Here is a 14,421-nt window from a genome sequence, read left to right on the forward strand (position 1 = left end):
GAGGGTTGTAAACACTGTCTTTCCACTGAAACGTCCCGCTGTTTACAAAACAAACACAAAATGGCAAAATACAAGCTGAGGAGGTGGGTGTTTAGGACGAAATTACCACAAAAGGTTAACAAAAACACAGATGTGTAGACTGAGAGAAAGTTAGTGTGTACATCCTGTATTTAAAAAGTGCATTTTCCTGAGTGAATCCGGCAGACAGCCCCTTTAAAGCTTTCTACATCATGCATGCTCTCACCGAAACTAGATGAGTACAAAGAGCCCTGATTTTTTTTTTTTTTTTTTTTTTTTTTTTAAACTGCGACTGCACCTATCAGCTTGCATCTTCGCTTCAATGTGGAGTGTTCGCACCGAAAACAAACAGCTAAAGTAACACAGCCACGAGTCACCAGATTGACTCGCAATTGTATTTGTTATACACATAAGAATACACATGTTATACACGTAAGAATTTATTTTCATATTTGATTTTCAGTGAAATTGTAGTGTCCCGGTTTTAAATTTTGAAAATCAGGTCGCTCTAGTTGGCACTCATCCTTGTTTTTGAAATCAGAAGATACATGATATAAACAGGTATAATTTGAACACATTGACTAATTGATAGAGGTTAATCAAAAGAGGAAAGTTTTTTTTTTTTTTTTTGGGCAGTTGCATGTGCAACTTTGTGACTCTAGAACAGGAATTTAAAACCAGTAGCCCAACATAATCCACTTATGAAAACTAGTTGCCGAACGCACACAGACACAACAGTTTGGTCATATTTGGCTGCGTCCCTCGGTGTATGTGTGTTTGAACGCACCCAATAGAAAGACATGCTCCAAGTGTAGTATTGTTTAACTATTGTGAAATACACTGACAAAAAAATAAGAACTTTATTTTTTTCTCAAATTTGTGTCAGCAAGAGGATCCCTAAAAAAGGTCCAGTATTATTAATTGGTGCGTGTGTGTTTTATTTTTATTTTTTTAAAGAACTGGTAACAACTGGTCAAAACAAACACCATAACGCAGAAATGTAACAATGACAGGTGAAGAACTGGGTAGCGTTGTAGCCAGGGCATACACTATAAGAAGACACCACATTCAGACGTATTTTCAATACTTGAAACCTGGTTTCAACCAATCACAATACAGTACATGGAAATTTGAATGGATGAAACACTGCTGTCCAAGCAGGGTTAGGCTTGAGAATAAACCATGAGACAGAGACGAGGCAGAGAGTGAGACCTCAAAAAGTATGTTACTATTGTTTGCGTTTACCTTTGGATGTAAGGTGAATGCCATTGTTTCTTTCTTCCCAAGTGTGAGGGTGCTGAGGTCAAACAGAATGGTTGAAATGAGGTCATCTTGTAAAATTGGGTCCTCGTCATGCAACGTGATCTCTAAAATATTCTGGAGAAACATTGGACTTTCTTTATTTTTCCACATCTACATAGCCTTTATAAATGGTAGCACAATACTTTAGAAAAATATTTTATTTTAAAACAGTCCCTCCTTTCATCTGATGTCGGTTTATTTTCTGTGGACTTACTTTCAGATGGGAGGGGACCCTGAAGGTGAATGTTTCATTCCACTCTGGATTGTAGTTATTGGCCACTGTTTTTGTGTTGAACGCACTGGCAGTTGCCGTAGGAAGACGAAGAGTGACATAATAGTCTGGGGCTGAAACTGTAACGTGGAAACGGGAGGAAGAAACATGCGGAATCATGTTGGAACGTAATCAACTGTCCATTCCAAAAGTAGCAATACATAATCAATGTTTAAACTTCAAATTACATGAAGGCGAAGCTGTACTTACGGTAATCGTTGGAATAATGTGTTTTGGCTTTGATGATGGTAACATTTAATTTCCAATAAGAAACCACTTCTTTCTGTTGAATGAGGAAACAATTATAACTGGAACAATACCACCACCTATTACCATTTACATTTTTTTAATTGATAGAATTACTAACTAGGCAGCATCATCAGGCAAATATTGCTTATTGTTATTATAATTTAAAGTGACGGGGCGTTGGCTTTTACGCCATCTTGTGGTGAGTTAGTAGAATGCAACAATTTTGAAGCATTCTCACTATTTTAAGAGACAATTTTGCCCAGTACTACTAAGTACTAAGTAAGACTATTTTACACAGTAGCCACTGGAAATTCTGGCACTTCAAAACATTTCAGCATGGCCTTATCGCTCTTTTGTGAGCAGCCACAATGCGCAAATGTGGACCCTCAGTATGCTCCTGTGGCCTGGACCATGACTATCCACAGTCAGACCTGCTGCAGAGAGCTATGTGTTTTTCACCTGTTGATTTTGAGGTGATAAGCAGCTTTTCCTAATCAATCAGGATAATTATGATGCTTTAGAACAGTTTAAACGATTTGAAATAGTTTAAAATTTCGATTTTTTTTCCCCCCCAATAGTCTTTGACAGTTTGCAAAGGGTATGAATAATTTTGGATGTGACACTATTTGTTCAAATGTATATAAAAGCTGAGACATGTATTTTTTTTACACAGTGATCCTATTGTACAAGATTCTATTCACATTATCTTCTGTGAGACACCTGTGCCATTTCCAATCCAAGAAAAAAATGCTGGTTAAATGCTAGCAAAAACAATCAAAATTTTCTGGGGTATGACAAATTTCGGGCTTGACTGTATACAGTAGTTTTTTGGCCTACATTTGCAGTTTCTTACCCCCAAGTGACTCTCCTTGCGGGGACTGACAGCTTTTGTAGTACTACAGAAAAGAAAGCAAAGGATTACAAAGCCCACACATTGTCAGGCAAAATGCTATAGAATAAAAGAAAAAAAAGTTACCTTTCCCGCAGCTCAAATGCAATCCAAAGTTTACCCTTTAAACATTAAGAAGAAAAATTGTCATGGAAGTCTGTCATCAAGATGTCTATTTTTTTTCCCCCGTTTATATTATTTGTAGTGGTTTTAAATCTAAATCTTTGGCCTTCCTGTGGGGTGTTTCCATGTTCTTTCCATGCTTGCAAGGATTTTCCATACCTGCACTGGGATTGACTGATTGACTGGCGATCAGTCCAGACTGAACCCTGCCTCTTCCACAATGTCAACTGCGATAAGCTGCGACTGACCGTGACAGCATACTGTATGTGGTATAGCAAATGTATGAATCAATGGATATCAGGTAATTAATATATTTTGTTTATAAATTGTAAAAAATGCTAATTTGTCAATTAGTGCATCCATCCATTTTCTATACTGCTGTACAAGTTCTGGATCATATCCCAGTTGACACTGGCCAGACCCCCATACGGCACATTTTGACAAATGATCATTCACACTAACATTCATGCCAGTCATCATTTCAACTAAGAAACATACTTTTGGTACATGGAAGGAAGCTGGACTGCCCAGAGAAAACCCACAAAAGCATAGGCAGAACATGAAAATGCAACACAGGAGGTTCAAACCCCAAACCTTGGAACCGTGATGAAGACCTGATAACCACTCGGCTACTGTGCTTTGCTGTCTGATCTAGTAGGCTACAGTAGGAGGGAATAACTCGCATAGTTTTTAGTTTTCTAGTGTCAACTTGCTTGTCAACAACAAACATCTACCTGCGCCAGAGCACAGTGGGGGGTGGGGGGTGGGTGGCGGGCGGTGGGGGTGGCGGGGTCAGCATTACTTAGCTTGCTAGTTCGTCTGAAATTTATTGGGAAGGATCAGGTTGTACATTGAGGTTTATTGAATGAACTTCATGCATAAGATGAGCTTATTCATATATGACTATCATCAGTGGTTAATTATACTAATAATGTACTGTACACTCCACCCCGATGAATATGAAACATGAAACATGCCAGTCAATCTGCATCACATAAGTCATCTTTATTTGTAGCACTTTCAAACAAGACTGGTTTAACTTTATTTAGGAAAATTATGACTGGATCAGTGTTTCCCATCCACCAAATAATGCTATCACAAAAAAGTAGAATTACTGAAATAATGATGATCTTGTCTCAGATTACTCTCAAATGTACTACTCAGTCTGAAATGTGGGCCTGTTTAATGAAACAGTTGTTAGGAATCCTCGAACACAGGTTTATTACTTTCTTCCAAATGATTTTTGGAATATTTCTTTGTTTTATGATCATCATGGATAATTGTTGCCTGTTTATTGTACCTGAGGCTCGATGGCAAATTCCTTGATTTCCTTCTTCCCCACTTCCAGAGTGCTGATATCAAACATGAGTCTTTGAATCACATCATCATAAATGGGGTCCTCATCATACAGATGTATTTGCAGAGTAGTCTGTGAACATAGCACAGTATTAGCAGTTGAGTGTAACTGTAAGACTTTAATACTTAATAGTTACACACATACTGAAGTTATACTTTTATTACGTTTTAAATGTACCGTATTTTCCGCACTATAAGGCGCACCTAAAAGCCTTCAATATTTTCAAAAGCTGACCATGCGCCTTATAATCCAATACGCCTTATATATGGATCACTATTGAGCCACAACAGGTCTCGCTGTCAAGACGCTATCGGTGACCCTGCACGATCGGTGACGCGCATGCGCAGAAGATCCCACCATCTTGGATGGCTCGCTAATACTAATACTTTACCTCAGAGAAAATAATAAAACACGCTGTTTATTCATTTTGGGGGTGAATGGAGTTGTCAGAAAGCTGGTTTGTAATCTATTAATAAAGTTTGACTGACCTATCTGACTGTTTTGTTGATATTCCCTTTACCGCAGCACCATCTAATGGATGCATAACGTAACCCCAGCCTTATATATGGAAAAAGTTTTAAAATATGTCATTCATTGAAGGTGCGCCTTATAATGCGGTGCGCCTTATATATGGGAAAAAGTTTTAGAATATGTCATTCAGTGAAGGTGCGCCTTATAATGTGGTGCACCTTATAGTTGACAAGGCGGGGTCAGGTAGGACTCAGACGCAGGCGTGAGGTAGGCCACCAAGGCAGCAGGTTTATTTCCGGCCAACAGAGGTCTCCTCTCAAACTGAGAGGAGAACAGGGAGGGGAAAAAGTGGAGAACAAAAAGCGCTCCACTAGGGAGGAAAAAACAGGCAAAAGGTACTGGGGACAACAGAAAGCGCTCCGCTAGGGAGGAAAAAGGGCACAAGGCAAAAGGGGTAACTAAAGGCGCTCCAAAAGGGAGGAAAAGGCACAAAAACAAGGCAACAACGCTAGGCAACATGAACGGGGACATAAGGACTGTGGACGCTTCCATGCACTGACGGTGACACTTCGGCACTGAGGGGAGAATGCAGCTGGCTTTTATTGTGTGGGTTGATTGGTGGCAGGTGGTGATAATCATGGGCGGGGACCGGTAATGAGTGAGCGGCAGGAAGGGCAAGTGACCTGGGGTGAGAGGAGAGTTAGGATTTCAAAGTAAAACGGGAAACATGGATAACAAAACAAAAGCATGGGCCGTCACGCCGGTGGCGGCGTGACAGTACCCCCCCCCTCAACGGCCGGCTCTTGACGGCCCAGGAATGTCAGGGTGCTCAGCGTAAAAGTCGTCAATGAGGGAGGGATCAACGATGAACCGGGAGGGGACCCATTGTCTTTCCTCCGGGCCGTACCCCTCCCAGTCGACAAGGTATTGCCTCCCGCGGCCCCGATTACGAACATCTAAAAGTTTTCTGACCTTGTAAACGGGGCCGCCTTCAACCATCTCTGGGGGGGGTGGGTCGGGTTCGGAGGGTACAAGTGGGCTTTCGTGGACCGGTTTGACTTGACTGACATGGAATGTAGGATGAACTCTGAGGGATCTTGGCAGGCGGAGTCGAACGGCAGCTGGACCTAAAGTCTTGGTAACAGGGAAAGGCCCCACAAATCGCGGGGCCAGCTTAGGACATGGTACCTTGAGTCGAAGGTGTTTGGCAGACAGCCACACCCGTTGGCCTGGGCGGTAGTCGGGCGCCGGTCTCCTCTTCCGGTCGGCGGCCCTCTTTACCCGGTCTCCCTGGCGTTGAAGCGCCATCCGGGCCGCCGACCAGACTTTGTGGCATCGACGGACCATGGCCTGAACCGAGGGGACCGTTGCCTCCTCTTCTAGCTCGGCGAAGAATGGGGGATCGTAGCCATGGACACATTTGAACGGGGTGAGACCTGTGGCAGATGTGGGTAAAGAGTTATGTGCGAGCTCGACCCAAACCAGGTAAGTGCTCCAGGTAGTCGGGTTCTGGGAGACGAGGCATCGGAGTCCAGTTTCGAGTTGCTGGTTCAATCTTTCAGCCTGCCCATTGGCCTCCGGGTGGTATCCTGACGTCAGGTTGGCCTTGGCTCCTAGGGCTTTGCAGAATTGCGTCCAGAAACGGGAGACGAACTGTGGTCCACGGTCGGAAACGATGTGTAAGGGGAAACCATAAAACCTGAATATGTGGTGGATCATGATGTCTGCTGTGGTCTTGGCGGATGGGAGCTTGGTTAGTGGGATGAAACGAACCATTTTAGAGAATCTGTCGACGACTGTGAGGATTGTGGTTTTACCATGGGATGGGGGTAGTCCGGTCACAAAGTCCAATGATATTTCTGCCCATGGTCTGGATGGGATTGGTAGCGGTTGGAGAAGGCCCATCCGGGACTGACTTGAGGTCTTGTTGCGAGCACAAGTCGGACAGGCAGCTACGTACTCTTTTATCGTGGTTTCCATAGCCGGCCACCAGAATCTCCGGGCAACAGCATACATGGTCCTGCGGACTCCAGGGTGACAAAATAGTCGTGATGTGTGAGCCCAGTGGATTACCTGGGCTCGGAGCCCCTCAGGTACAAAGAGCCGCCGTGGAGGGCATGCCGTGGGAGGAGTGACATCTCGAAGAGCCTTCTTGACGTCGTCTTCAATCTGCCATCTCATGGCCCCGACTATGCAGTCGCGGGGCAAAATGGTCTCAGGCTCGGCGTTCAATGGCTCGGACTCGTGGATTCTTGACAAGGCGTCAGCCTTGACGTTCTTACTGCCGGGTCTGTAGGTCAGAGAGAATACGAAGCGGTTAAAAAACAAAGACCATCTGGCCTGTCGAGGGTTGAGTCTTTTGGCCTGGCGTAAGTATTCCAGATTTCGGTGGTCGGTCCAGATCACGAAGGGGAGTTCGGCGCCTTCCAACCAGTGTCTCCACTCTTCGAGAGCCACTTTTACAGCTAGGAGCTCCCGATCACCGACCGAGTAGTTGCGTTCAGCTTTAGATAATTTTCGTGAGAGGAAGGCGCAGGGATGTGTCTTGCCGTCCTCTTGACAACGCTGGGACAGGACTGCCCCAATACCAATACTCGAGGCGTCCACCTCCACCACGAACTGGCGCTTGGGGTCAGGGACTCTGAGGATTGGGGCATTAGTGAAGCGAGCTTTTAAGTCCTTGAATGCCCCTTCTGCTTCCGTGTTCCACCTAAATCGAACCTGTGGGGAGGTCAAGGCGTGCAGGGGGGCGGCAATGGTGCTGAAGTTTCTGATAAATCGCCGGTAGAAGTTGGCGAATCCGAGGAATTGTTGTATCTTCTTTCGTGAGTCCGGCGTGGGCCAATCTCGCACGGCGCTGACCTTGTCCGCTTCCATCTCCACTTTTCCGGGTGACACGACGAATCCCAGGAAGGAGATGGTGTTGACGTGGAACAGGCTCTTTTCCGCTTTCACGTACAGCCGATGATCCAGCAGGCGTTGCAAGACTCGACTCACGTGGTCTCGATGGCTTGCTTGGTCAGGAGAGTAGATCAGGATGTCATCCAGGTAGACGTACACAAAGTGGTCGATGAAATCCTTGAGTACTTCGTTTATCATGGCCTGGAAGACTGCTGGAGCGTTCGTGAGGCCAAAAGGCATGACCAGGTATTCGTAATGTCCCCGGGGAGTGTTGAAACCAGTCTTCCATTCATCTCCCTCGCGGATCCGGATGAGGTGATAGGCGTTCCGGAGATCGAGCTTTGTGAAGATCTTAGCTTGTTGCAACTGGTCGAACACCGATGACATCAATGGCAGTGGGTACCGGTTCTTAACCGTGATGTCGTTCAAGGGGCTGTAGTCAATGCATGGGCGTAGGGATCCATCCTTTTTGCTCACAAAGAAGAAGCCTGCGCCAGCAGGTGAGGAAGACGGTCGGATGAGGCCGGCTTTCAAGGAGTCGTCAATGTAAGTGTTCATGGCCTGGCGTTCGGGTCCTGAGACCGAGTACAGTCTCCCCTTGGGGATGGTTGATCCGGGGATCAAGTCAATCGGGCAGTCATAAGGTCGATGCGGAGGAAGAGTCATGGCCTTGGTTTTACTGAATACCTCCCGCAGGTGGTGGTAGCAGGAGGGAACGGTGTGCAGGTTCGGGTATTCCTCTTGAGTGGACGAGGCGAGGGACACCTGGTGAACCTGGGCTGTGGTGGTCCGAGGTGCTGTTTGTTCCAACCCGTGAGTCATACAGTCCTTTCCCCACTCCAGTATGACTCCGGAGGTCCAGTCGATCCTGGGGTTGTGTAAGCGCAGCCAAGGGAGTCCCAGAACCAAAGTGGGGGAAGAAGCATGGAAAACATGGAAACGAAGAGTCTCGAGGTGCTGTCCGATTCGTACTTCCAGGGGTTCGGTTATGTGGGTGATACTGAAGAGCTCCTTGCCATTCAGCGCTCTAGCCTGGATGGTCAGAGGAAGGGGTTCGGTGGTGGCTCGTACTTTCTTTACGAGGCCCCAGTCCATGAGGCTCTCGTCGGATCCGGAGTCGATGAGGGCTGCCAGCTCGGTGGTGAGATTGCGGTGGGTTATCCGGATTTGCGTGAGCCTGCGATCCTTGGCGGGTCGGGGTGACGGGAAACTCACCGGTGAGCTTCCTTTAGCGGTGCAGGTTCCCACCAGGTGGCCAAGATCGCCACAGTAGAAGCATCGGCCCTCTCGGCGGCGACGCTGTCGCTCCTCGGGCGTTAGCCGAGCCCTTCCAAGCTGCATGGGTTCCTCTCTGGCGTGACCCACCTCCCCTGGTTCTGGTTGGGGTGAAAAGATGGGCTGCGGCCTCCCTGTCACCAGTGGCCGTGACCAGGAGGTGGGTTCCTCCCTCCTTCGGAGTCCGCCGATCGTGGTCAGTTCCTGGCGACGGTGATCGGTGCGGATCGCGAGGGAGATTAAAGCGTCCAAGTCCGTGGGAAGTTCCACGGGAATCAGAAGTTCTTGAATAGCGGGTGAAAGTCCTTTCATGAAGTGATCATGTAGCGCTGTGGCGTTCCAGCCACTGTTCGTGGCCAATGTTCGAAAACGGACAGCGTAATCGCTGACAGGCTCTTTGCCTTGCTGAAGTCGGCTCAGTGCTCGTGCCTTCTCTCGGTCATTGTTTTCTGGGTCAAAGACTTGGCGCAAAGCGAGTTGAAAGTCCTGTACGCTTTGGCAGACCGAGGAACCCCTGGCCCATTCCGCGGTCGCCCAGGTTTTGGCCCGTCCCGTCAGGTGAGACACCATGAAGGCCACTCGGGATCGGGCTGTGGGAAATGCCTGTGGTAACTGTTCGAAATGAATGTCGCATTCCGTGAGGAAAGTCTGACAGCGTCCGGGTTCACCGGAGTATCGTTCTGGGGAGGCCAGTCTTAATCCTACCCCGGTGAATGGCGTGGTCGGTACGGAGAACTCAGAATGAGGAATCTGTCCAGTGGGAGCTGGCGCTCGACGCCGTGAAAGGCTTACCAGCTCGTGGACCTGGCTGGTCAATTCCTCCATCCGGGACAGCATGGTCTGTTGGATCCGGTCCTGGTTGTTGAGCCGGGCCTCCTGGCTCTGCAGTGCGGCCTCGACCGTGCCTGCTGGGTCCATGCTGGCCGAAGTGTACTGACAAGGCGGGGTCAGGTAGGACTCAGACGCAGGCGTGAGGTAGGCCACCAAGGCAGCAGGTTTATTTCCGGCCAACAGAGGTCTCCTCTCAAACTGAGAGGAGAACAGGGAGGGGAAAAAGTGGAGAACAAAAAGCGCTCCACTAGGGAGGAAAAAACAGGCAAAAGGTACTGGGGACAACAGAAAGCGCTCCGCTAGGGAGGAAAAAGGGCACAAGGCAAAAGGGGTAACTAAAGGCGCTCCAAAAGGGAGGAAAAGGCACAAAAACAAGGCAACAACGCTAGGCAACATGAACGGGGACATAAGGACTGTGGACGCTTCCATGCACTGACGGTGACACTTCGGCACTGAGGGGAGAATGCAGCTGGCTTTTATTGTGTGGGTTGATTGGTGGCAGGTGGTGATAATCATGGGCGGGGACCGGTAATGAGTGAGCGGCAGGAAGGGCAAGTGACCTGGGGTGAGAGGAGAGTTAGGATTTCAAAGTAAAACGGGAAACATGGATAACAAAACAAAAGCATGGGCCGTCACGCCGGTGGCGGCGTGACAATAGTGCGGAAAATACGGTACTTTGTTTTCCTTGAGCAAGCCATACTGGAGGAGTTCTATAATAATAATAATGGTAATGTGTTGACAATGATAATGGGTTCTTTATACCCCTGTTGAGATCACCCAAGGCAACCAGGGTCCTGATAGGCTGAAATGACCTCCAACCAATGAAAAACAAAATTAATGGATGCTGTACTAATAGGCGAATCCGTAGGTGCTGAACCACAAGTATGTGGGGGTCCTCTGTATATCTCTTGTTTATGTCAGTCTGATTGCTTGAGCTTTATACTGTATTATATATATGGCTCTTCTTTACCACGTGGGTGGACTCGCCCCAGCTTGCTTTTGTGTATGAAATCTCTGTAAAGTCATGGCTTGCATTTGGTTTCAGTTCAAGTTCACAAAGTTCATAAATGCACACATCACAACATGTAGAAAAATCAAATGCATCATCACTAAATGTTGATTTCTGTGCAGGTAGAAAGATTCACATTTAATAATGCTGTAGAGTTAGTGGAAATGTATGTTTGTTTGTATGTGCATTTTTGAGTGACAGGTGCAATTTTCAACAGTTTTGATTGGTCAATTATTTGTAATAATAATAATAATGATAATAATAATAATAATAATAATAATAATAATAAGAAGAAGAAGAAGAAGAATATGGATTTGTGACAAAGTACTAAATTAACCAAATTTGGATATTTGGTTTCCATCCGTCAATGAGAACAGATTAAAAACGTGTATTTAAATAAAGTTACTGAATGTTTCAATGATTTTTTAATCTTCAAAGGTCACACCTGGAGACTACTGTGGAGCTTGAAATCAAAAGTTTGGTTCCACTCTGGGTTTTTGCTGTTGGCCACAGTACTTGTCTTAAAAACAATTGCAGGTGGGAAAGTCAGGGTGACATAGCAATCATCCTCAGAATCTGAAATGTAATAGACATTTATATTACCAGCATGCTTCAGTTGTTGGAATCCAAAATCTCAATTCATGACAATTAAAATTTATTAAAAAGTTCATAAATTCAAAGACAACATAAAAGACAAAAACATGTTTCAGAATAAAATATTCTCACATACAGTAGTCTGTTGAGCGAATGTTTTCTGCCCTCAATATGGTGACACTCAGTGTCCAGGAAGAGACGGACCCATTCTGTAAAATATGCGCACATAAAAAAATAATAATAATAATAAAAAAAATAAAAAAATAAATAAAAAAAAAACAGGAAATAATATTTACTGTAGTAGACAATGTCACAATAATTAAATTTGAAAACATAACACCCACGCCTGTCTACTGACCAATAGTATCGATTTTTGAAAAAAATAAATAAATAAATAATAATAATAATAATTATAATAATAATAATAAATACATTTGCCAAATTGCGACTTATGAGGTTTCCACCTGACACCAGCAATATGCAAGTCATATACTATAAAGTCAAAAATATCATTAGTATGCTCACCTGTTCATGAATAAACTTACCGTTGCCATTTGGGAATGTTGCAGGTCACTGCAAATAACTTCTTGCAAACGTCTGCACAGGGCTGCTTAAAGCCTTGAAATGACTGATGATGCAAATAACACTTGCAGGAATAGCTGTTTCTAGGAGGGCGTTTCTGAATGGCTGGCTATCTGATAGTCAAATAATTCCCCCCAGCAAAACACATTCCTGTATAATGACAAAGTTGGGAAAGATCATTTTTGGTTCACTTCATCCATCCATCCATTACCTGAACTTCTTATCCTCACAAGGGTTGCGGGCATGCTGGAGCCTGCCCAAGCTGTCTTCGGGCAGTAGGCGGGGTACACTCTGAACTGGTTGCTAACCAATCACAGGGCACACATAGAAAAACAACCATTCACACTCAAACCTAGGGGCGATTTAGAGTGTTGAATTAACCTACCGTGCATGTTTTTGCAAAGTGGGAGCAAACCAGAGTACCCGGAGAAAACCCACGCAGGCACGGGGAGAACAGACGAACTCCACACGACCTCTGAACTGTGAGGCGAACGTGCTAAACCACCGCGACAACACAGGTCAGTTCACTGATCTTAAACTGACGTAGGTCCGTTCATAGTTCATAATTCAACATTTTGAACTGGGTTCATCTTTGTGTGCGTGCGTGCGTGCGTCTAATTTCTCCATTGTTGTTCCCCATTAGTCCACACGAGTTTACAGCTCCAACTTTAATCCTACAATCTCAAGAGATTCAGACTGAAATTGTGTGCACCATTACAAGGTTGTTGCAATAAATCAATTACAAACAAATATTGAAACCATAATTTATTAACAACAATAATGGCTATAGAGTAGCCTTATGTAATTGAACAGCATACGTATTTCTTTTTATCCTATTACAAATGTTGCATTTACCAAGGAATGCAAAAAAAAAGAAAAGAAAAAAAGTAAAACATATGGAAATTGTTATGGAAGTGAAGTTCTATAGGGATAAATACTGTAAATCAATTTTGTCAATCTCAAAATTAATTTAACAATCCAACACAATTATCGACCTTCTCCTTGGGTTTGATGCATTGACTCAAAAGACTTTTTCTGTGAAACAAGAGAAACAGCTTTGGCCACATGAGGGCCCCAAAGACTTTGTATTTTATTCTGCATACTGATCCTCTGATCCAGCATCTTGGTTACCTTGGTTTGGAACAAGAATGGTCCTTCAGATTATATTATATCTTAGACTTTTACAGTTAAATTTGTTCTTATGAATAGGTATTTGATCATATGTTGGAAGAAAATAAAAATACCAACATATTAACATGTTGATTCAAAAACAGATCTGCAAAACTATTGTCATTTTTCATCCACATGATATGTAATAAATACAATTTAAAAACAAAAACGTGGCTGTGGTGTAATCACTTGGATGGCTTCCATTCAAACAGTGACTCAGAGATGCTTTGAATGTGAGAGTGAATGTTTGGCTCTAAATGTGCCCTGTGATTGACTGGTGACCAGTTCAGGCTGTGTTCTGCCTTTCGCCTCAAGTCAGCTGGAATAGCTCCCATTGTCCCTGAGCAGAATAACAGGATGGTTTAGAAATGAATGAAGTCTTTTTTTCGCAAGAATTAAGCCTTACTATTACGAGAATAATGTCTTAAAGTTACAATATTATGTTTGTAATGTTTCAAGAGTAAAGTCTGAGGTGGAGAGGCATAATAGTCAGACTAATCTCCCCCACCTTTCGAATGAGGCACAGCCTACCATATACTGTAACTGTAATACTGTACAACAAACAACAACAAAAAATGAGACAATATAACAGTCCTTTGTTGCATTTACTTCTCTTTTCAATGTGACCTTAAAATGCCTTTGTAATTGAATGATGATTCAATATTAAAATGGCATCAAACCTTGTGTATGAATGATTCATTATCAATAATTCTTTATTGGTTGTCTTTATTATTCTTTGCTTTAATATGTGATTTCTCCTGGAGATTAAAACTACAATTTCACTATTTTCAGCAAACCTTTAAAAAAAAAAAAAACATGGCTCAAATTTTGGGAGATTTCAGTGACAGTGAAATTGCTATTTGGTAAAACATCTTAAAGCTTGGGCAAATGATATTTAGATCATAAAAGCATCTCCATCAAGAAGAATAGCATGAGCTACAGTACCTTGTAAACCCTTTTAAACTGTTAGCATTACACATCAATGCATAGTTTTATTAAAAGATGATGTCAAGAGTTCAGCAATTAGAGGTACTTAGACCTTATACCCACTTTGGTTTATTACACTTGTACAGATTTTTTATTTATTTTTTTGTACGGAAGAAAGTAAATGTAGCGCCAAGGACATATTTCATACAGAAAAAGAGTCATTTGAAATGATGTTTTAATTAAAAAGGTTGTCACGCAGTGACATTCAGATGTTTATGATGTGTGAAAATGAGTAAACCCGTTTAACTTTTACCTAAATAATGTGCACATAAGGTCGCTGGCTGCTTCTTACAAAATCCACATGACATTAATTACATTAATTATTGCATGACTCAGCTTTGGCCAACTGAGTTCACACCTGCGGTAGAATATATTCACAAATCACATATTGT

At 44.0% G+C, this 14,421-nt stretch overlaps 2 protein-coding genes and 1 long non-coding RNA gene across 4 annotated transcripts in view; 2 read left to right on the forward strand and 1 right to left on the reverse strand.

Annotated features, from left to right (window-relative positions):
* The window catches only part of pla2g4f.1 (phospholipase A2, group IVF, tandem duplicate 1), a 28,814-nt gene extending 16,899 nt beyond the window's left edge, over positions 1-11,915 (reverse strand). Inside the window, exons 1-9 of the mRNA XM_077496202.1 lie at positions 11,836-11,915; positions 11,427-11,499; positions 11,142-11,272; positions 4,153-4,281; positions 2,817-2,851; positions 2,694-2,736; positions 1,802-1,874; positions 1,535-1,671; positions 1,264-1,395 (exon numbers count right to left, since the gene is read on the reverse strand). Of these exons, the coding sequence (XP_077352328.1) occupies positions 1,264-1,395; positions 1,535-1,671; positions 1,802-1,874; positions 2,694-2,736; positions 2,817-2,851; positions 4,153-4,281; positions 11,142-11,272; positions 11,427-11,499; positions 11,836-11,844 (762 nt within the window). The 5' untranslated portion in view covers positions 11,845-11,915. The remainder of the gene's footprint in view (positions 1-1,263; positions 1,396-1,534; positions 1,672-1,801; positions 1,875-2,693; positions 2,737-2,816; positions 2,852-4,152; positions 4,282-11,141; positions 11,273-11,426; positions 11,500-11,835) is intronic.
* The window catches only part of LOC144001471 (uncharacterized), a 185,964-nt gene that overhangs the window by 22,724 nt on the left and 148,819 nt on the right, over positions 1-14,421 (forward strand). The window lies entirely within an intron of this gene.
* Positions 1-14,421, forward strand: part of vax1 (ventral anterior homeobox 1) — a 51,503-nt gene that overhangs the window by 12,394 nt on the left and 24,688 nt on the right. The gene's annotated exons all lie outside the window — the stretch shown is intronic.

This window comes from Festucalex cinctus, chromosome 14 (genome assembly GCF_051991245.1).
Source record: "Festucalex cinctus isolate MCC-2025b chromosome 14, RoL_Fcin_1.0, whole genome shotgun sequence".
In the NCBI taxonomy this organism is placed as follows: Eukaryota; Metazoa; Chordata; class Actinopteri; order Syngnathiformes; family Syngnathidae; genus Festucalex; species Festucalex cinctus.